Source organism: Erithacus rubecula, assembly GCF_903797595.1.
Source record: "Erithacus rubecula genome assembly, chromosome: 2".
In the NCBI taxonomy this organism is placed as follows: domain Eukaryota; kingdom Metazoa; phylum Chordata; class Aves; order Passeriformes; family Muscicapidae; genus Erithacus; species Erithacus rubecula.
Window position 1 is genome coordinate 74,868,594 of NC_136685.1, and position 22,051 is coordinate 74,890,644.

The 22,051-nt window shown below is 42.0% G+C and overlaps 1 protein-coding gene across 7 annotated transcripts in view; it reads right to left on the reverse strand.

Annotated features, from left to right (window-relative positions):
* Window positions 1–21,411, reverse strand: part of LTBP1 (latent transforming growth factor beta binding protein 1) — a 184,481-nt gene extending 163,070 nt beyond the window's left edge. For 3 of the 7 annotated variants that reach the window (XM_079332375.1, XM_079332372.1, XM_079332371.1), the window contains exons 1-3: window positions 20,557–21,398; window positions 20,097–20,167; window positions 5,777–6,065 (exon numbers count right to left, since the gene is read on the reverse strand). In XM_079332375.1, coding sequence (XP_079188501.1) covers window positions 5,777–6,065; window positions 20,097–20,167; window positions 20,557–20,999 — 803 coding nt within the window. In that variant the 5' untranslated portion in view covers window positions 21,000–21,398. Of the gene's footprint in view, window positions 1–5,776; window positions 6,066–20,096; window positions 20,168–20,556 lie in introns of all 7 variants that reach the window. The other 4 variants (XM_079332376.1, XM_079332374.1, XM_079332377.1 and 1 more) reach the window with 3 other exon arrangements.
* Window positions 21,412–22,051: the final 640 nt, after the last annotated feature.

A 22,051-nucleotide genomic window follows, 5' to 3' on the forward strand; every position in this document is an offset into this window, starting at 1 on the left:
GTACAGTTTAGAGGCAATTTTTTTTCCTGAAAAGCAGTGCCTTGAAAGCAAGACAATGATTTCCACACACATGGAACATGCCCAAATCACTGTCTCTTTTTGCTGCACTGACATACAGGAGCATAAGCTTATTCCAGTAGCACTCAAAAAAACCCCCAAACTTAATGACAAGTTAATTAAAAGTTAACTTTACCTCATGGAGTGTGTCCAAGTTGCTGGGATTGTGAGAGGGAAGCATACACTGACATTCTCAAAAGGAACGTGCCTTACAGGACAATATGGATAACTGCTCTGCATAAACTCTTTACAAGTCTATTAGGAAGATTAGGAATAACCTGGCTAATAGGGTACACTTGCAGCAAGACTCTTTTTAAAAACACTGAGGAAAAAGGCATCAACCCCAAAGAGCTTACAATGGAAAATTTCTATTCCTGAGTCTCCCTGGAGCCACCTTACAGTAGCAATCCTGAGACAAGCACACCATAAGTTCATTACATGTCAGAAGCCACGAAGGAATGCAGCCAGCAGTGTAACCTGTAGACAGAATGCCAGGTTTTCATCTCCCTGACAAAGCAGTGAGCTCAAGAACTGCTGGAAAAATCTCACCTCTGACCATTAGAGTTAAATGTTAAAGTCTGTGAACAGTAACACACATTGCTAGTACAAGCTCAGACAGCTCTGTCACTGGCTCTACAAGGACAGAAGGAGAAGTCCATGACTTACAACCAAGGATTCCTACCTGGTGCTCCAGAGCTTTGGTCTGTATCTCTGTGCAAGAGTGTAGATTTGGCACCAGAATAGCTGGAAAGCAGCTCTACAAAATGTGGGGGTCCTAGTGGATGAGCTGAACACATCAGCAGCACATCCTCACGTGAAGAATGCCAATCATATACTGGGCAATGCCAATCATATACTGGGCAGCAGGATACTCATACAGGTCAAGAGAGCGACTATTGCATCCATCAGGCACTTGTGAGACTGCATCTCAAAGACTGTGACCAGGTTTGGACTCCCCAAATCAAGACAGCAGCACAGTGGAGCAAGGCCAGCAGAGGGCCATCAAGACTGTCAGAGACTGGACACACAACATATGAGCAGAAAGTTCTCAGCTCTAAAAAAAAAAAAAAAATATATAGCTCAAGGGTCTACAACTGCCTCTTGAGAATCTGTAGACGAGGATGAGCCAGACTTCTTAGAGAAATACAGCACAAAGACACAGAGTAACAATAAATATGCAACAATGGAAACTTCAACTATAAAAAGAGAATACTCTCTTTCCCGAGGGCAAACGCTGCAACAGAAGTCCACAAATAATGGACATCTCCATCTTGCAATCTTGAAAGTATTCAAAGCTCAATCACAAAGCCAGAGCAACACCCTATAGGTGATCCTGCTATAAGCAAAGGGTTGGACCCAACTACTTTATACTTCCAACTTGTTTTATCCCTGCTAAATAAAAGTTTCCTTAAAAAATAAAAAAAAAAAAAGTCAAGGCCTTTTTTGACACAAGTTCAATATTATCAAGAGCTTTCATAAAGTATTTTCAAACAGACCTCACACTTAAGTTCAAGTGCAGAAGTGCAGGGCTCTTGTAAGTAGTTTCACTTGCTCTGTATATCTTTATTACAAAACTATTGTAATGATGGTGAAAAAGGATGTACTTCAGAGATACTTACTTTCACACTAGCTTCAAAAAGCCAGTCTATAATCTTTTTTAGACCTGATGTATTACCGTATTAACCAGTCTTAGAACCCGAAGTTCTTAACAAAAAAAAAAAAAAAAATTCACATGCAAAGATACAAAGAAGAACTGGTATGCAAGACAGGAAATAGCTAAAAGAGCAGTCTCTTATGCATTACAGTGAACCTTAGTCTACAGGAGTTTGCACAATAAAAAGTCAATAATCTCTACAGATTTTAAACATATATGTAAACATTTAACTTACATATTATACCAAACATGTATTCCATTTTCTGTTATGACCATCTTACACTGTTTTCCTGTAGTGCCACAACAGGATATCCAGTTCTTCTTTCAGGCATGTTTTTTTCAATCTAAATTCACATGGATTTGCCATCAACTAGTTAAAACTGGGAAAAAAACCCAGTCTAAAACATTAATATTAATACTGCATCTTTGAACAGCTTTAAGACATCAGTTGATAGGCTCACTAAAATTAGCAGGCAATACATCTGCCTGTCGTAGCATGGGCCTAGACTCAGTGACCCAGGAACACAGGTTTGGAAAGGACCTCAGCAAAGATTTCTGGGTACATAAGGCACACCAATAAGTCCAAGTCTGTCACCTGGAGTCTGTACATTCACCACTCCTTGGATGAGCTTTGCTTTGTCCAACATTAAAGCAAATTTTCACATTTCACCACCACCTGCCTCAAAGGAGGCTGAAGGAGCAATGCTGTGACACTGCAGTGTATTGCTGAGCTCCAGTTGCTTGATGCCATACTCTTTCTGGTGATCATTTCCAAAATTGTACTAGAAAGATGCCTTCAGAAAACAAAACTGTTCTGCTCACACAGATGGTAAATGCACAAAATCAAGCTGTTGGAGCTATCCTGCTGCCAGCAAGTGAGAACACGAGATGTGAAAGGAACACCCAGAGTTACTGGAGAGCTATCACAGGAATTCAGACCCACAAAGCATGCCTGTTACTGAGATCAGAATTCCCTACAGGTTCCAATAAGAAGCAGATTTTTGTTTCTGAAACACCACTTGTTTTCAATTACAGTCATCTATACCTTCTGCTAGCATTTTTCTGAGATAAGACTTTGTACCTGACAGCATATCCATCTTCAGAGCACAGCTATGACAGACCTGCTGAACTCAGGATATCCCAGAAAATTAATCTCTCTCCAGCTTTCCTTCTGTTCAGCACCTTTTTCTTAAAAAATATATATCTGGATAGAAATAAATTAATTCCCCGCTTTCCTAAATATCATTGCCACCATGATCCTAAGAAAGCATGCATGAACACATCTTGATGACTGAAGTTGTAAAAGTTGCATTCTTATATAAAACAACAACAACAACAAAAAGACAGAGGATGGCAAAACAGAAGCTCTGTAGAGGCAAGTCTCCTCTGGGAGCTAATTTAGGCATTTCAGGTTGGGTTCTACCCTGGCTGTCACCAGTCCAGTCCTTGACTGCACAGCAGCAGTGTCCAGACCAGCACACCATCACACTGACAGTGTGGATGACTCCACCTTCCACGAGTGGGAAAAGGAAAAGCCATTCCAAAAGTATCTGGGCACCCTCACACAACACACATGATCACAATATATTCAAAAAGGAATTGGAACAGGAACTAGCCTGTCCACCCCTCTCAGTGTTAGGGACCTGACCTCAGGAGGATCTTTCAGCCCTGTGGATTGTCCCAACACAGTCTATTAGGCCTAACAGCACTATCACTGCCACTCATTTCAACAGCTGCATCTAAACATGTGCCTTCTGCTGCACTTGATACAACAGCTTTGGTTTGTGCAACATCCCTTTTCCTCTCCAGCTTCAAAACCTGGCTTCAGCCAAGGCTGTAGGCTGGTGTTCTCATGACTTCAGAGACTCAGCTTTCCATTTTCCCATGCCAATATTAATAGATTTATCTTCATGTGATCTCAAAGAGTAACAGTTCTACCTGGAAAAGTCTCTCTACAGTTAGGAGCAAATCCTAGGCTGAGAATGGTCACATGAACAACAAAGCCCACTGCATATGGAAGCATGCAGAGGCACTTTGGATAGCAGATAACAGATGACTGGTTTTGTCAGTCTGAAGTTGGTTCCTCTACATCTGTGATGATGTCTCATGCAAGCAGGTAAAGAGATCTTAGTGAAGCATGAAATGCTGTAGGCATCCTCTAGAAATACTCTGAGCATCATACCAAACAACTCTCATAGTAGCACAGAAAAATATCAGTTTAACACATTCTCTTTTTTTTACAAGAAGAACCCTTTATCCCTGGACATTATTCCAGAAATAATGGAAAGTAAGCCTTCTCTAGAAGCTGCCACAAGCCTTCCGAGTGCAGTTTTAGAGTGCTTAAAAGATGACAACTTTGTTTTTTTCCCGGCTCTTCCCCACCTCCTTTTTTTTTAAATTTTTTTTTGAAAGTATATTTTACTACCCAACTTGGATAGCGGATCTTTATCATAACAGAAAGAAAAATTCCTTGAGAATGCTTGTGTGTAGAGGGAGGGAGAAAAAAGAAAGTATACTCTACAGGAATCACTACTGATAAGACAGGAATTGTCTGGCATTTTCATACTGGCTTTTTGTGCTGCTCTTTATGGGGCCAAGCAGAGACATCAGGTGATGAGTCCATCTGGTCTGGAGAGGAAATAGGAAGAAATCTGATGATTTTACTGGAAATTTCACCTTCATATTAGTCACTTCAATAACCCTTGCTTCACTGGTAGGAATGAAACTAGACTCTGAGAACTAGGAAATATTAAAATTGGGTAGCAATTTCTCTGTTTTTCCAGATTGTGGCTGTATTTTTTTCCTCAAACCCTCAGTGTTCTACCTTTCTCAAAGAACATACTGGCTCAGGGCTTAGAACTCCAAAGGAATTCAGGTAAATTTCTCTATTACATAAGAGATATATGAACCTAATTTAACTTCGGGATCCACAGTAAATACAAATAATTAGAAGGGCTTAGGAGGTAAAAAAAAACCCTGATAAAGGGGTTATGAGATAATAAATAACATTGGGAGTGTCCAACGATCTCTGTTCTCAGATGTAGCTTTGGAAAGGAAGTGGCACTTTGTTTCAGGAGCCTATGATGACTCAGGTGCAGAACTCTATAATCACACACCACCCTTCCACATTCATTTTTACAGTTTCAAACACAGGAAAACACAATTTATTTCCTAGTCCTGATTATTTTGCTCTGGAGACCAGAAGCAAGACAGACTACACTTTCCTTAAAAGCAAAAGGAACCTCTCCAAAAACAACACCTGTTACAGGACAGAAACACTTTTTGTCACTGACTTCACCTGAAAGAGGAAGGATAGCTGTAGCTGAAACCACCTAAAACTGTTCACATTCCATTTGATTGCCACCCTCCTGTGCACCACCCTCCCCCCATACCAAATGGGGTCTTGAAACAATATAAGGTCACACACATCAATAAAAACAATAGTACAATTATAGTACAATTTCAGACTCACATTAAACACTTAAAGCTCAGAGAAACAATATCAAAGACTGGCTAAGTCACCAGCTACTAAAGAGGCAGAGAAAAAATTCTCTAACAAGATGGGTGTTTCCTTGCTGCTTATGGCAGTCAGATACAAACCCAAACCTCAAACACAAGCAAGCACAAGTATTCACTGTAGCACAGGCACACACACTTATATGAAAAGAGAAAAGAATGCAAATACAAAAAACCAGAACACAAGCATCAAATCTTACTCTGCTCAGTTAGACAAGGTGTCAGAATTCCATGCCAGACTTTGTTCTAGGATAAACTTAAAAGGTCACCAGTGTAAATTAAGAATCATTTCTCCAAAATTAGTACAGCAGTGTCATTCTAAGAAAAACAGAGGTTGACCAATCATGGGTGACTCTGTTCAGGTAAGGAAATCTGGCTCCTAAGTAAATAGAAGTGTAAACATCCACTGAAATATTACAGTTAAAACAAGAAGCTGTTTTAAAAAATCTGAACAGTTTCCAAGCATGATTTTTTTGAAAACACTTGCAAGGAACGTTGTTTTATAAATCTGACACATCAGGCTTCCTTGAGAGCAAAGAAAACACTTACTGTGGTTGCATCTGCTGAGTTAAGCCAACAGGAGGCTTCTGCTTGATTGTGAATGCCATCTGAGCCACAGGGCCAGCCTTGGGTGGGAGCTGCACCTTCTGAGAGAAGGGCTGCTGGGCAGCCTGCTGGGGGATGGGCCACGGGGGAACAGCGGGGCTCCGGCCTCCAGGGGAAGAGGTGTCCTGCACGACTGCATCCTCACAGGAGCTACCCTTGGTTCCTGGCTTACACACACACAGCTGGGGTCGCAGGCACAGCCCTCCATTTTGGCACGGCGGCGCACAGTTGGCTAAGAAAAGACATTTTAAAGAGTGCCCGTGAAACAAAGCACAAAGGAAAATGCAAACCCTCCCCACAATAAAAAAGGCATTAATTGTTAATGTTAACTGGAGTAAGAGAGAGCAACACTAATCTCCACAAAAGATAATATACAAGTTGGTATAACTTATACTGATTTCATGCACGACATTTGAACAACTTCAAAAAGTAAAATGCTTCATCAAGAAAATAGGAACTGCACTACTTAAACTGAGAAATATAACACTATTTCAAATCATCTTCATTTCTGCTCAGCATCCCTTCTCCTCATATTTTAAAAACCCAAACTGTCTCATGAAACAATATTACACAGATAGAGAATTTTACTACTGATCCAGGCTGGGATTCATTTTACTACTATTTTAAAATCAGATGCTGCATAGATACCTAGAGTGAATCCCTAGAGGCACATTATAGATCACCAAAATGATGCAGAGATGCATGAAGCAATTCAACCCTTCTTCCCCCTCTAAAACCCAAATGACATTCCCTGCAGTGGCCCCATCATAGCAACACAAGAGATGTGAACTGCTGCTACAAAGACATTGCTACACCTAGGAAAAAAAAAAAGACAGGTGCTGCTTGTGATTATCCCAGACCAACCTCTATAGATTCCTTGTACTATCAGTGAAAAGGGATCAGATTCTAAGAAACAGAATTTGCCTTCAAAGAGGATTAATTACACTGCTTTGCATTGCTCTGTCTTGTGACTACAGAGGGAGTCTGAATAAGCAGCCTAAACCCAACACCCAGCTTGTAGACCTACTTAATGTAGTATCAATTCCACTCTGAGTGAACAAGAAACTTGGAGCAGCAAATCCCATAAAAAAAATGGAGGGAGGAAAAGCCACAAAAGCAATTGCTTATTGCATATACACACAATACTGCAAAGGCATGTCTACCCTGAGGATCTCTTTTGGATGCTAAAATTTGCATCACAAAGATGGCAAAACAAATTATCTTATCTAAATGACACAAATTAACATAAAAAGATAGCAAAGAAAATTTCGTTAGTCGCATTAAAGATGGTATACAAGGAAGCAAGTATAAGAAATAAACACGGCTGAGCTACTTTGTTCCTACAAACTAAGCATATTTTCAATATTGTTAAAGACCTTTTAACATCAACAAAATTATATGTCAGGTGATAATTTTTTTACTAGAATAGGTAAGCTAGAATCTTTAACTTAGGACTCTGCACCATAGTCAGATAAATAATACAGTTGTTCAGTTGGATGTTTTTAAAATATCATTCTACAGCCCTGGTCCAAATAGAGTACTTGACACTTCAATCAAGTTCTAATACATATTTCTATATATAAAAATAAACTAAATGCACAAGAATATATATGAATTAACTCATTAGGATGGGACTGTGTTAGTTTGGAGGCCTAGTTTATCCACTGGCAGATGTATCATATATACCAACTGCACACAACACCAGAATTGCCCTACAACTTAAATCTGAGTTTTGCATCATCTTTTCACATACACTTTCCCCTCCATATGAAACTTTTCAATAATACTTAGCTAGTCTACCCTAACTGCATATTATGCACCTCCCTGGCAACACAACAGTAATCATTTGCTCACTTCTATTTCTTTATTTTTGAGACTCTGTCTTGTCTTTGACTGTTGGAAGACTGAAGACCATTTTCACTGTGAATTTGAGAAGGAATTTGCAACAAGTACATACAAATATATGTAGTAGATAAGCCAAATCTTCCTTGTGCCTCATTTATAAAACTTAGATTTTGCTAGAAACAGTGAAAATTAATTTATATGCACATGACCAAAATAAATCATATCTTGGAAAATAAATTCAGGAGCCTAAAATTCTAATTAAATTTCACTGCGTTTGGAGAGTCTCTTAAGACAGAAGAGTGACCCCATCACTTGGGTCATCTGTATGAAACATACAAAGACCACAAGAAAAAATCTGGGCCCAGTTGAGAGTGCTTTAGAAGAACATCTCAAACTCTTAAAAAAAAAAAACAAAACAAGACTTTCAAAAGTCCCATTTTTACATTAAGGAAGCATGAATATATTTCTGGACATTTATACACATATGCCTATATTAACCTCTAAATTTCTCAAGAAATTGTTTAAAAACCAATGACTCAACACAGAAGTAAGCTAACAGTACCATGTCAAAAGTCAGTATGAAAAAAATATCCAGCCTGCTAAGACACTGATCATGGCATTTCTCCTCTCAAAAGTGAGAAACAATATACACACAAAAGACAATCCTGAAAAAACTTCAACTCTTTTTCCTGTAATTAAGAACCAAAGTTGTGCTTCAGAAGCCTACAAAACCTTGAGTTTCTACTTATTAAAGTGAAGGTTGCAGTGAATTTAAAACTATAAAACAAAAAACAGACCTGTTTTGAAATTACCTCATCTTTTTTGCCCACATAGACTTGAACACACTTATTTCACTGACAGCAATGTAAACCCTGAAACACATTGCATGGACATAAAGCAAATTCTCTGCAGGACAAACTATACTACTATAACCAGCCTTTAACAAAAGAAGCCCCAGGAGACACTGCAACTGTTATAAAAGACCAGTGACAACAGGTAGAAAACCCCATCCATTAGATCTTCACAGCAACTAACCTTTTGACTGAAGTCCTTCATTAATGTTGCATAATAGAAGATCATAAAACTGGATAAAAGATCATGTATTTAGGAAAAAATTAAAATGAACATTTTAATTGACATAATACAGCAGTTTAGTTTCTAAAACATCCAAGGCAGCTGTAGTGTGCCAAATGAATGACCTAATTATTTTGTTTGAAGACAACAATAATGGCCCATAAAAGTGAAAACACCAGTATTTTCCATAAAGCTAAGCTTCCAAAAACTGAAGTGTGGAAGTATTAAGTTCAAAACTGAAAAGCAGGCCAATACACTTCTGTTAAGGGCAATTGGCTTCATCCTATTCAATTCAAGGAGGTCATGGCTGAAAATTCAAAATGGAGCTTGGCAAAGATGCAAATAGTGAGACTAAGCTTAGTGGGTGAGATTAAAGATCCACTTAGTCCTGTGCTCCCCCTCCACTACTAAGGTGGATGCCTAAGGACAGGGTGAGACACAGTAAAATTTTATACCACTACAGCTTTTAAGAATTAGAGGCTCAGCAACTTCCTGAGCAAGAGTGCTGGTTTTGTGTTTAATAAACCTCAATGAATTTTTCTGTCAGAGGTTGACTGATCTGCTCTTTGAGCCACATCCAAAACTTGCTGTGCCATGGAAGTTGCCACATTGAAAGGCCAGACACAGGCAATATAACCAATCTTCACTTTCCAGAAGTAGGGTTTGTGGTGGGGTTGACCTTGGCAGGATGCCAGGTGGCCACTAAGCTGCTCTATTAGTCCCCAACTAGACAGAGGGAAGAAAATAAGATCAAAAACAACCCATAGGTTGAGATAAGGCAGTTTACAAAAGCAAGTGTGTGTGCACACAAGTAAAGAGAAAAAAAACCAAACAGGTTTATTCTTTACTTTCCATCAGCAAGTGATGTTCAGGCACTTCCCAGGAAGCAGGGCTTCAGCATGCATAGAGGCTTCACGAAAAGGCAAGCTTTGTAATTAAAAAATACCCTCTGTTTCTTCACCTTTCCTTAGCTTTCCTCTCTGAGCTGATGTCATACAGCATGGAATATCCCTTTGGTCAGTTTAGATCAACTGTCCCAGTTGTGTGTCCTCCCAGGATCTTGCCAACCCTCAATCTATCAGTGGGGGAAGGGAATGCTGAGAGACATTGCTGGTGCTGTGCCAGTGCTGCTCAGCAGTAGCCAAAACCCTGGAGCAATAGCCAAAACCAACACCTCTCTAGGTACCAATGGAAAGCACAGCTCCAGCTCAGCCAGACCCAAACAGTGGGGAGGGAACAGGAATTCTTTTGGGTTTGTGTTTTAAGACCATGCAATCTGTAGCTACTAAAAATTAAGTCAATGACACATTTGCTTTGGAAGTGCCCAAGTCACAAAAAACCCAAAACTGTATCCCAAAATGCTCATCCTTTTTATACATCCTTCCCTAATCAACTACTGCTTATCACTCTCAGACAGAACTACTATGGAGTTTGACAAATGCATACTAGGCCTGGTGTGGTTGTATTTGTGACATTCTTTCAGAAAATCAAGAGTAAAATAACATTGCTGTTAGGTTTAAACACACCCCTTCCAAAACATCTTATGTTGGTTTGAGACTAATCTATACATACACACTTTTTAGTCCATGTGTTCATGTCTTTAAGTTAAAGTGTATATAAATATTTGCAGAAGCAAGACCTAAAATAAAAGGTTTATAATAGTTTCAAAACACAAATATTTTAAAACTTCTACATATACAGAATGTAATTTGTTTTAATACATTCTAAATCTAGCATAATTTATTATCTGGAATCAGTAAGTATAAAACATTGTCATGTAGAGAAGGAGTTCAGATAAAATTTTTTCTTTTCTCCCTTCAAATTAATCAAAACACAAGTATAACCAACTCCACTTGTCCTAAAATGCTTGTACTAAAATATTAAAATAAGCCTAATTCTTGGATTAAGATCATTACAATCTTGTTCCTACGCTAATCACTTATTTTAACTTGTTCAAAAGTAACAACACATAAGTTTATTTCCTTGTGCAGAATAGAAATCCACAAAAATTTATTTTTCAATGAGGAACTCACAATAAACAAATTTAAATATCCCAAAAGTTTCCTGAACCCACATTTCTAGCCTTTTCACCTCAGCTCCACCTTTATTTCCCTTAATAAGCAACTGCTGTTGGTTTGTATTTAAATGCCCACCAACATTTTTCAGTGTAGTTCCTAAATTTTTAATACTTCAACACCACAACAGTGCTGTGAGTCTTAAGCTATTTCTAATGTACTCATTCACCATATTTATTTCTTTTTCCACATGAAATTTACCTTTTTTCTCCTCTTGAACGCACAATAGCCCAGCACAGACTTCCAACAAATTTCATCACAGTGCACATTGGCACAGTGTGTATCAGCTTCTGCCATAGGACGTGCAAATCCTGCCAGGCACAATACATGCCAGAGGGCAAATAATAGAAAGTACAGCAAATGGAAAGAGGATTTTAAGTACAGAGCTGTTTCAGGCTTCAGCACAAAAATGGTTGAGAAATGATGCATGCATCAAGTTTACAGAAAGGGGAAAAACCAACACTGTGACATGGATACATCTGTGCTGAGGGCAGAGTTTAAGTTTATTTATGTGCAACATAGGAATACTGTTAAAGGCATAACAAATACTGCCTGATTTCATGAATGCAAGGTTTTTATTCCTCAAGCACACAAGGAAACCAAACCAAAGCTCATCCTGGTTGAGTGCACATCCTAAACGAAAAGCTGTGATACAAAGGCACCTTTAACTCCTGCTGGGTTGAAAGACAGAGTGATGATCCCCACCGATTCCAGAAGAAAAGCAGCGAAGCGCTTTCCTTGGAAGGCGACAAGCTGTGGGCTCTGAAAGGAAAGAGGCATATTCCAGTTTGCCTCAGAAAAATCTGAATGTCCTGATGTGCTGACATCCTGAAGAAGGGCAATGGTTTTTAGAATTTCCTGTTCTCAGAACTACACTACTGCTTAGCTCGCCACTTCATTTTTCACTTTTACTCTGAATACCCTTTTAAAGTATTAAGTCATTGTCAGGACTGAGGATGCAACTGGAGTGTAGAAACCCAAAAACTCACAGAAGCAAATGCTGTTCTGGGAGTTAGTCCTCTGAGTATCTAACACCAAAAAGGTCTCAAAAATTGAAAAGTTTACCAGAAACGCATCCAGTAATTCTAAACATTCATTGAGAATGAAGGAGAGAGGAATTTGCAACCAAGGGTGATACAACTTTATTGTAAGACTATTAAAAAAAAAAGTTGAAATTATTTTTGTATAATCCTAAGAAATTCCATTAACTGCAGAAAACCTGTGTGACCTCTACACTACCAATGGAGGTAGTATTACAACTATACATGTCTTTCTACACAGGAACTTATTTTTATCATAACTATATGGTCTTAAGGAATTCTTTCCCTAAATACACTTCAAATGAAAGCATGTGTTGGAATTGTTTGCTGTCCACTTCAAACCATCAGATTCATTCCCACACTGGCATGTAAACATGACCTCCAGGAAGGGAAGGAAACAAAAATCAATGCTTTTAGCATACATGCTTCTTTTAGAAGAAACACACAAAAAAGTTTCTCTTAACCTAATGGCAACATCATGTACTTCACTAATATTATATTCTATGCATCTCCACAGTATAATCTCTAAATGCCAAGACTCATCAGAATTAAATAGCAACTGTACTCAAACACTTTACAAGCTCAACTTCAACAAAGGATGCATTATTCTCTCAGCAACTGTTTGACACTTGGCATTTTCATTCATGTTATGTTTACTGGAGTTCATATAATATAAATAGTTAAGATTGTACAATCCGAGGGACATTTTAAAGAATTTATTTGTACGAGATCATAACTATGCATATTCTGACAATACAAACATTTACATGCTACAAATCTCCTTAGCATCCCAGTGCCCAAAATAAAAAGTGTTCACTGCAGAATGGACTAAGCCAAGGAAACCAGCAGATTCACACATAACCACTTGAGCAGGAAAACCAGTGTGTAAACACCCCAGTATGTAATCCTTTTAATTCTCTTAACATTTCTCAGTACAGTGCTTACTCATTTTGTTACAAAATACTTCATAATAAATATACAGGAAACTGAACAAAGTAAGACAAGCTCAGTAAAAAGGCAACTGAAAATACTTAACTGGATGCAGGATTCAGACAAGTGTTACAAAAAAGAGAAAGACCAGAGAAAAAATATTAATCACCATACAGTAAGCAAAATAATAAGGATGATAAAGTTTTCCCTAAATTCAACCAACTCTCAATAAGAGTTCACAATTTGGTTGAGCTGCTCTGAAATTCCAGGTCTAAACTACCATTTAGAGATTATAAAAACCTGATCTCAATTATAAAAAAGCAAGTCTTGCCATAGCACACAAAACAATTTCCCACATGCAGGGATTACCATCTGCACTTCACAAAAAAAAAACCCAAAAAAAAAAACATGCCCAAGCAGACCTATTTTTAGCTCTGTATTTCAATAACCATCTTGCCTTAATGACATGTAAAATACTTGTTCCTCCTCTATGTGCAGTCATAGACACAGAGAAATGCTAAAGATTTGCTTTCTTTCTGTAGTTAATGCACAGGATCTATTTTCTAGGAATAAATTAGGCTATACAAGTACTGCTGCTTTAAAGGCAGAACAAAAAGCCAACTAAAGAAAGAAACCTCACCCAACCCTACACCATTCTAGCAGCTAACATATCAGCAACAGAGCATGGACTGATTTGAGGACCAGAACCATCCATAATCTCTCAACACCAGTACTCCAGAGTTTGAACAAGGAGACAGTTCAGGGAGGTGTGCGCCCCTCTGCATCTACCCTCCACAAATGCTAAAATTCCCAGGCAAGCCAAGCTTGCTTTAAGGCAGGATCAATTGGCATAAGCAGCCCTTCAAGGTGAAGGCTGCACTCTTCTCAAGGCCTCACAGAACCCCACTCCTTGCTACAGCCCTGCTTTTCCCGAGGCTGGGAGGCTCGCCCCGTACACAAAGCCACTCTGCAGGACAGGAAGAAGAGGGGAGCATGCCCCTCTCAGCTCTTCCCTTCTCCATGCTCAGGAACAGTGGCTGTAAGAAGAGAGGTGTAAGAGTAGTACTGTGAGTATCACAGTGTCACTCCTCTGTCAACACATCATGCTGTTCCTACGCCCGTGCAGAACCAGGCAGTGCACAACTGATGGAGGAAACACAGCTTTCCCTGGCACCTACACAGCTTTCTACTCCACTTCCAAGTTACACATTGGAAACAAACAGCCAGGGAACTGAAAGGGAAAGACCAAAACACCTCAGTTTTCTGTGTTCCTTCTGATTCTCTATTAAGAAGGGAAGTGTTCAGGACTTTTTATCCACTGTAGATTTAACACAGCTTTACTTCAGGTCTTGCTTATTTTGTTAACACTGACTGCTGCAGTGAGCTGAACAAGTTCACTATCAATCTGTCATTTGCTCCAATGTGAGAGCACAGCATCTTGACAAGTTTCTTCTAATGTTTCTTTTTTGTTGTTCAGTCTTAATTGTATACACACTCGGAGTATTTGTATGAAACAGACTATGTACCATTATAAGCTTGTTTCCAGTAAAGTCCCCAGTGTCTCACAAAGAAAAGGCTGGGCACGTTTCACTTCATACTAACTGTGGACTTAAGTTTCCTCACCAACATGAGGGAGCAGCACATGGCAGGGTCATGTGTAGAGCAGGCAGCAGCTAACAGCTCCCCCATCTTCTCACAGCTCTTTTACAGCCTGGTCTCACAGGAGGGAGGTTGGCTGCCAACCATGGCCAGGAGACAGACACTGTGCTCAAAGTCTGCATTACTGCTGATTGAGGTCAGTCTCTCCTGGAGCTGTTGCACCAACTGCACTCACAGAGGTTTGGTTTGTGTTTTGGGACCATCTTTAGGTGTATGCACTCTATTTCTTTTAAGATGTAAAGAAAAAAAAAAGTCTAAATAATAAAAAGGTAAACTCAAAACATGAGCACTCTAAGAACACACCTAATGTATTTCAGCCTCACATTAGTGTTCATTACACAAGACCACACTACACCTTGCCCAAAATAAAACACCAGGCCCTGAAACACACATGCCCAGGGCCTCAGCTCATCAAACCCAAAGGATTTTGTCTACAGATCACCTCCATGCTGTTTGCTAACATAGACAAAGACTACAAGAATTTGGACCTTGTCATTCTACCCCCTTCCAAGGGCAGTAAGTAAAAATAAAGCAGAGCAGAATTATCATCAAGGCCTAATAAGAGCTTTCCCACTACAAAGGCCCATTTCCTGCACATGAAATTCAGAAATTTTACTTACACATTACAGTAGCAAGCACAGCAAAGGCAAAACTAAGCTTCTTAAACTTTCAGTTTTTCAATTCTGAATTGTTTAAAAACCACATCAAAGCATAGATCAAAAAGGGTGAATGTATAGGTCAGTCACATGGGGTCAAAGTAGCTCGTCTCTTTAGAACTCAGACACTAAATTTTGATTTAGACATAATTTGAAGAAGATTGATACTGCTCTTACTGAGATGATGGTCTTAGAATGAGAAAAAACAACATTTGGAGACAGTATGTTATAGTTATACTTTGTATATACAATGTAAATAACAGAAGCCACAAAACTGATTAAGAACAAGCCTCAGGAGCCGGTTGTGACCAGAAAACCTCCAAGAAGCACAGCTGCAAACATTTGAAGTACTCAGTTTCAATGATGAAAAGTACATCTCTTCTAGATACCACTTTCTAAGAGCTGAACTGAAGAAAAAAAAAAGTAAATTCTGAGCAACCCATGCTAAAATATTTAGTGATACAGAGTTTTATGTCTGAACTGGAGGACTCATGTATGTTTCTAAGTTTCCAGGTCTGGATCCTAAACCCTATTTCAGAGCAAGACCAAAGCATGCAACCTTTCCTTCACCTTCCTGAAGCAACTCAGAAGCCCAAGCTGGAAGCAACCTAGGGCACACTCCATCCAGGTGATCTGGAGCCACTGGTCACACTGGCAGGTGCCCATGTCCTGAAGGGGACACAGCTGCAGCATGCTCACTCAGCCACAGCAAGAAGTACAGCTCTGGAAATTCAGGGAGGAGGTGGCTCAAACTGAACAGCAGTACACAAGCAGAGGCCAAGCAGATCCAGAAATGGAAAAAGGGACCTTTCCTCAGGGCAAGTATTCACACAACTTTCTAGTCTCCTCCCTCTCCAGCAGCAAACATCTACTGTTTTGTATTTTCTTACTCTGAAAAATAAATTTAACCTCTGTAATGTCTTTATTTAACATTGAGTCAAGGAGAGTTTTTAAAAAGAGAATTACCAAGATACTCTTTTAATGCAAAAAAAAAGCCAACAAACTGCTTTCCTATTTTCTGATCACCTTCCCACAGTGCCCAAGCACATGACAGACAGCTCATGATCAAACTCCTAGAATTCAGTCCAGTTCCAACACCAAAGTACTAGCCCTATGCATGGAATACATGCATGCACACACACAACACCTTCTGCTAAGAAAGAATTAAGACCCTTTTAATCTTAATTGACAATGATGGCATACCTGGGTTCTACATAGACAGCAATTTCACTTCCTATAGGAAATTTACTCTAAATGTGTTCCTGCAAAATCCACTTCCTCACCTCTTTACCCTGTGAGCTTTTCTTGCACCTTTGCAGTAAGGAACTCATGCCATTAAAAACTGCTAGCTCTCTCCTCAGTTTTTTAACCACACAGTTTACATTGAGAACACTCACAAACAACTGTTACTAATACTCCAGACAAAACATACTAGACATTTACAAAGTGTTTACTACCAAAACAAAATGGTTCTTCTTATCTTTTTAAGATATCAGATTCTCTATACAACAGGTAATTTTCTCTTACATTCCCAACATGAAAAGTAGCTCATTGTACCATTAAGCAAACAAAATGAGAACAAACAGAAGAGTGTATTTTGTAGTAGTCTTAACTAACAGAAATTTAGCAGCAAGTAACAAAGTAGAAGACAACAGATCTCAGCAGGATAAACACTCAGTTGGGTGGGAACTCCTGATTTCCAGCACAGGTCTTTCTGACAGTTGTTTTAACTTGTCCAAGACCACATTTAACCTATGGTTTAATTTCCACAAATGAAATAATAAAACCCCCACAGTCTCAGCTTTACTTGCCTTACAGACATGTTACAGAGCTAATTAATGTTTCTATAAAGCTCTGTTATGCAACAAGTACTAACAAAACATGGTGTCTCCAGCCTTGGTGGTATCTCATTACTGCACTTGCACAGATTATAACCTGTGATAACTATGACTGGAAGACAATCCTTGTCCTAAACCCTTTCACGTGCTTCTAACTTTCCAAGATGTTTACTGTTGTGGTTCAATTTTTCCCACCTTTGTCTTTACCCAAAGGTGGATGTTCTGAAAGCTTCAAAAAGGCTGGTTTTGATTGTTAGGCATCATATTCCCAGCATAAAGTAATTCTGAATACTTTTAACACTGAGTGTTATCATTTCATCTTTTTAATTAGAATGATGTAGCTCTTCTTAAGTCACTCTAAGTTTGAAAAAAGTTCTTAAAACTTTTCAAAGTAAAACTGAAATGTTAGGGACAGAGTGGGAAAAACCCTGTATGCCTAAATTGGATATGACAGGCACTCATGCAGTTTACAGAAAGACAGAAGTTCACCTTCTGAAGACCGTCAGACTTCCAAGAAAACACGAACAAATGTAAACACAACAAGCAGTTCAGCTTCAAACTAAAATTTAAATACAAGGACTTGCAGAGTTCCCTTGCTTCCTCTGTGCAGATGCTGCCCTCTGACCTGCACAGAAACATTTCAAACACCCCCTGTTGCTGCCACTGAAGGAAAAGTGATGTGGCTGCCACTGCTCCCAGCCAGACTGCCAACAGCCTGGACAGGAGTCGCCCAAGGGAATGGCAGCTACAGCCTCACACGTGAGAAAGCAGGGCTAGCAAACACCACCAGGGAAGGGAAGGGAGCCTGGCTGCAAGACCAGAGCTCTGCCCCTTCACCCCCTCTTTCTGAGGGTTCCAGCAGGCTTATTCACACAGGTGCAGCAGAGCAGAAACACATGCTGCTTGTTCCAGCCTGGGATTACACCTGAGCTAATAAACCTCGCTGATCAGAGCTGGCTCTCAGCACTCCGGATCTGGAAGCACGATGCAGACAAATGGAAGTTGACTCTGGAAAGAGCCAGTATGGGTCTGGGGTTTATTAACTTAGGCTTTGCACCATGCAAAAGAGTAAAATCTGGCCCCAGAGACTAAATAGCTTATTAAAGTGATACTGAGCCTGAACTAATAAACCCTGACAGAATCAAACTGACTTTGCATCAAGTCAGCTCAGGTGTGCCAGCACCTGTGGCACAGTTAATCCACTGCTGCAATAAGCCACTCAAAACCAACAGAGCCTGCTATCTGAAATTTAAAAACTCACTTAACTTTACAGGAAACAAAGGGGTTAACTGTAGTTCAGTTATAGATTTTCTCTTCCCCTGAAAGGAACATCAGAAGAGGTGATATCTGGCTTTTATGACTGTGAGACTAATCTTCCATAGCTGAATCAAGTCAATGCTATCTCATGGTTTGCCTAAGTTACAAAACAGACAACCTTCAGTACATTCAGTGCTTCCCTTGGCCTGCCAAGAGAGGGGTGAAACTGAGAAGATCCAAGCCAAGTGTATTATACCACTGCTAGGAGGAATTAGAGTAGCATCAGAGCAGGGAATAAAAATATTTAGTGCTAAGGAGAGCCTAATATCAGAGGTACAAAATGAGAAAATCCCCCACCTACCTTTCTTTTAGCTCTGTCTCTGCTACTCCATTCCTCCAGTAACTATACAAGCTAACCAAGTAATTAATGGATTTAAATTAAATTCTACACAGCTATCCCATAAAAACCCAATTGTCTGACTTAGTCCTTACTGAAGACTCTAAACATAAAAGGGAATCAAAAAGAGAAGATAAATGACAATCAGAGAAGTGAAAAAGACAAAACATAAAGGACAAAAAGTAAAGAAAATTACTTAATTTACAAACAAAAAGTTGCCTGGAAATGAAAGTTACTAGAAGACAGAAAAAAGGTATTAAAAAAAAATCAAAAACAATGTATGGGTTTTGTTCAAAATAGTGAAAATAAAATTGGATGGCAATAGCACAGTTAAAATACATTTTTCACTTAATGTCCTGAAATTACTAAGTTCTTTTCATTTTGATTATTCTTTAAGTTAAGGTGGGTGCTAATTAAGCTCTGCAGTTAGCCTCAAAATACCACTGTAAACTGAAGGAAAACATTCTAGAACTTGTAAGGCATTAAGCAAAATGTGGCTAACCTAAGAGCAGAGTGCATCTGAAAATGTTAATGTAGAAGAATATCTTAAATACATGTCTAAATTAGTAGGGAAATGGTGAAGTTTTGTCTTTAACTACTGTCATAAAGTCTCTGCTTCTTAGCAACAAGTCCATACAGGTCAAAGGTACTTGACCTTAGTCAGGATTACAAAAGTGATTGCTTCCCTATTGTGAAAAATCCCACACAGGAACAAAAGCCACTGGAAAAAGAAATCTTGAAAGCACTGTTTACTCCAACTCTGTCAGGGACAGTAATCTGTCCTGTTGAACTACAGCAATATTTCCAGATCTGCCCAATCTCAGTGATACTTACAAGGAGCTCCCTGAAGACCTATGCCATTCCCATCCTTCCTGACCTCATGACATCACTCCAGTCTAGCCATTTGCAACCATTCTGAACTTGCCTAAAGTAGCAGAAATTCTGCTTTCCCTTTAGAAAGAAAAACTGGAGCACAGCAGGATTTACTCAGTGTTGTTTTATGCACATATTTTGTGTTGCTAGTTATCCCAGCAAAGGTACATCATCACTCTACAGGACCTTCACCAAACCCACTTCTTTCATGCTGTTCATTGCTTCAAAAATTCCATGTGGGAAGCCCAGGATCATTCATGTGGGTGAATAGATGACGATTCCTTGCTCCCCACCTGTGCTCCTCTGGTAGATTCTGTACCCCGTTAAACCTCCCATTCTAAAAACCAAGAACTGATGGGGAGGAGATGTTCACACATACAAAGCCTCCACAAGGCTCTCTCCAAAAATGTCACTATCTGCGCTAAGAATAAAAGCAAGACCACATCCTTTAGCAAAGGTGAAGGTTAGGAAGGAGGGATTTAAGAGTGTTACATGGGTCCTGTGGCTCAGCTAACACCTCTTTTCCCACAGACGATCCCCGCATCCACCACCCGCCAGGTGCCAGCGCGGTGCCCCGGGGTGTCACGGCACATCCCTCCCGGACCGCACGGCTACTCACGTTTGATGCAGCGCTGGGAGCCCGTGGCCTTGCTCCAGCCGTGGCAGCACTGCCCCCCGCACACATTGACCCTGCGGGAACAGCAAACAAGGACCAGTGGCCGGCGGGGCACCCCCGCTCCCCTTCCCGAGCCGGGCGGCGGGGCGGGCGCTGCGCCGGGGAGACAAAAGGCGGGAAGAACGAAAGCTCCCGGTTAAACTCGACGCCTCCCTCGTGCACGGTCCCGCCGCGCACTCCCGGGATGGGGGAGCTGGCCCCGCGCCCGGCCTCGTGTGCCGCGGGTGCTCGGCGGGCGAGCGGGCACCGGGGCCGGGCAGGGAGCACCGGAGTATCCCCGGAGCCCGGACAGCCCCCCGCCCTCTGCCCCCTCCCGAGGGGCGACAGCAGATGGGAGATGGGGGAGATGCCGGCCGGGGTTGCGGTGGCGGAGCGGGGCCGTGCGGGACGGGAGGGGCCTTACCCCGGCAGCGGCGGCAGCTGGTGCTTCTGGCGGAGGGGCAGCGCGGCGCTGCTGTTGCCGTGGGGGCCCGGCGGCGCCTTGAGGCGCGGGCTGAAGCGGGCCGGCTTGGCGAAGGAGGAGGCGTGAGCGGCGGAGTTGGGGTGGCCCTGGCCGGCGGGGCCCAGGCGGAGCTGCACGGCGGCGCTGCCCGGCTTGCTCATCCGCCGGGTCCGCTCCAGGGGGCCGCCGCCGTAGCGCGCGTTCAGCTGCACATTGAACGTGCGCTGCTGCTGCTCCCCCCCGAGGAGCGTCGGGCGCTGCTGCCGGCTGCCAGAGGAGCCCCCCCGGCCGGGCTGCAGCACGTACGTGATCCTCCTTAGCCTGCCCTTTTCGGAGGCTGCGAGCCCTCGTGACAAAAGTGCACAGGCGGCGAGTAGGAGGAAGCCCCATCTGATCCGACCCATTTCCACAGCGGGAGCCCCGGCAGCCGGCGAACTTCGCGGAGCCCTGGTGCAGTGCAAGGCTTTCCTCTCCGCCAAAGGACGCGTGTGTGTGCGCGACCTGCGCCCGGGGCGCGGGTCCCTCCTCCGCTCGCTGCCCCCCAACCTGCTCCGGGCGGGCGGAGAAAGAAAAGAGCCTCAGGATCCTCCCGCCCGCCCCCCAAACTGTTCGGAAAGTTCAGCAAACACTTCGCCCCGCGGAGCAGGAAAACATCGTTGGAAGAAAGGAAGCGGCGGGTGCGAGCCGAGCTGCGAGCCGGAGCGGGAAGGGAGGAGGAGCAGCAGGGGAAGGGTGTTTGCTGGAGGGGGGTGGTCGCAATGGAGAGCAGATGTCTCGGTTGCCGGGGCTGCGTGCGTGTGCGAGAAACAGCCCCCGAGCCGATGCCGGCTGCTGCGGAACCCCTCTTTAAGAGTTTCTCGGCGAGTAAGCGTGTGCGGAGGGGAGGGGGCGGGCGGAGGGAGCCCCTGCCCCGGTGCCGGCCCCGCGCAGCCAATCTGGGGCCGCCCTGACGTCAGGGGCGCTCCCGGGGCGGGGAGGGGGCCCGGCCGGGCCAGGTGCCCGCAGGGTCCCGGTGCTCTCGGGGTCCCGGTGATCTTGGGGTCCCGGCTTCGGAGCCGGCGCCGTCTTGGAAAGGCGAGCCTCGGAAATACCTGTGTGAACCTGGGGGCTCTGGCTTGCCGCCTGCCCGGACCCGGCCCGCACAGCTGCCCGAGTTGCTGGGGCAGGGTACCTGTGCTTTCTGTTGTGTTTCAATGGAGGCGAGGCTTTACAGCCCCAAAAGCGTAATGAACGTGCTTCGCTCTGTAGGTGGGGACTCGATGGAAGCGCTTACACATGTTCAAGGTAAGCACATTCCTCCGTCTCGGCCTGATGAGAGCCAGAAGCTGCTCTTCGCAGGATTAGGTGGGACCTTGTTTTTCTTTATGTTCGTAAAGCAGTATGTATTAGTAAAGAATGAAATACAAACCACAATTGTACACTGGTAATTAACGTATAAGAAAAACTGCCCACGGTT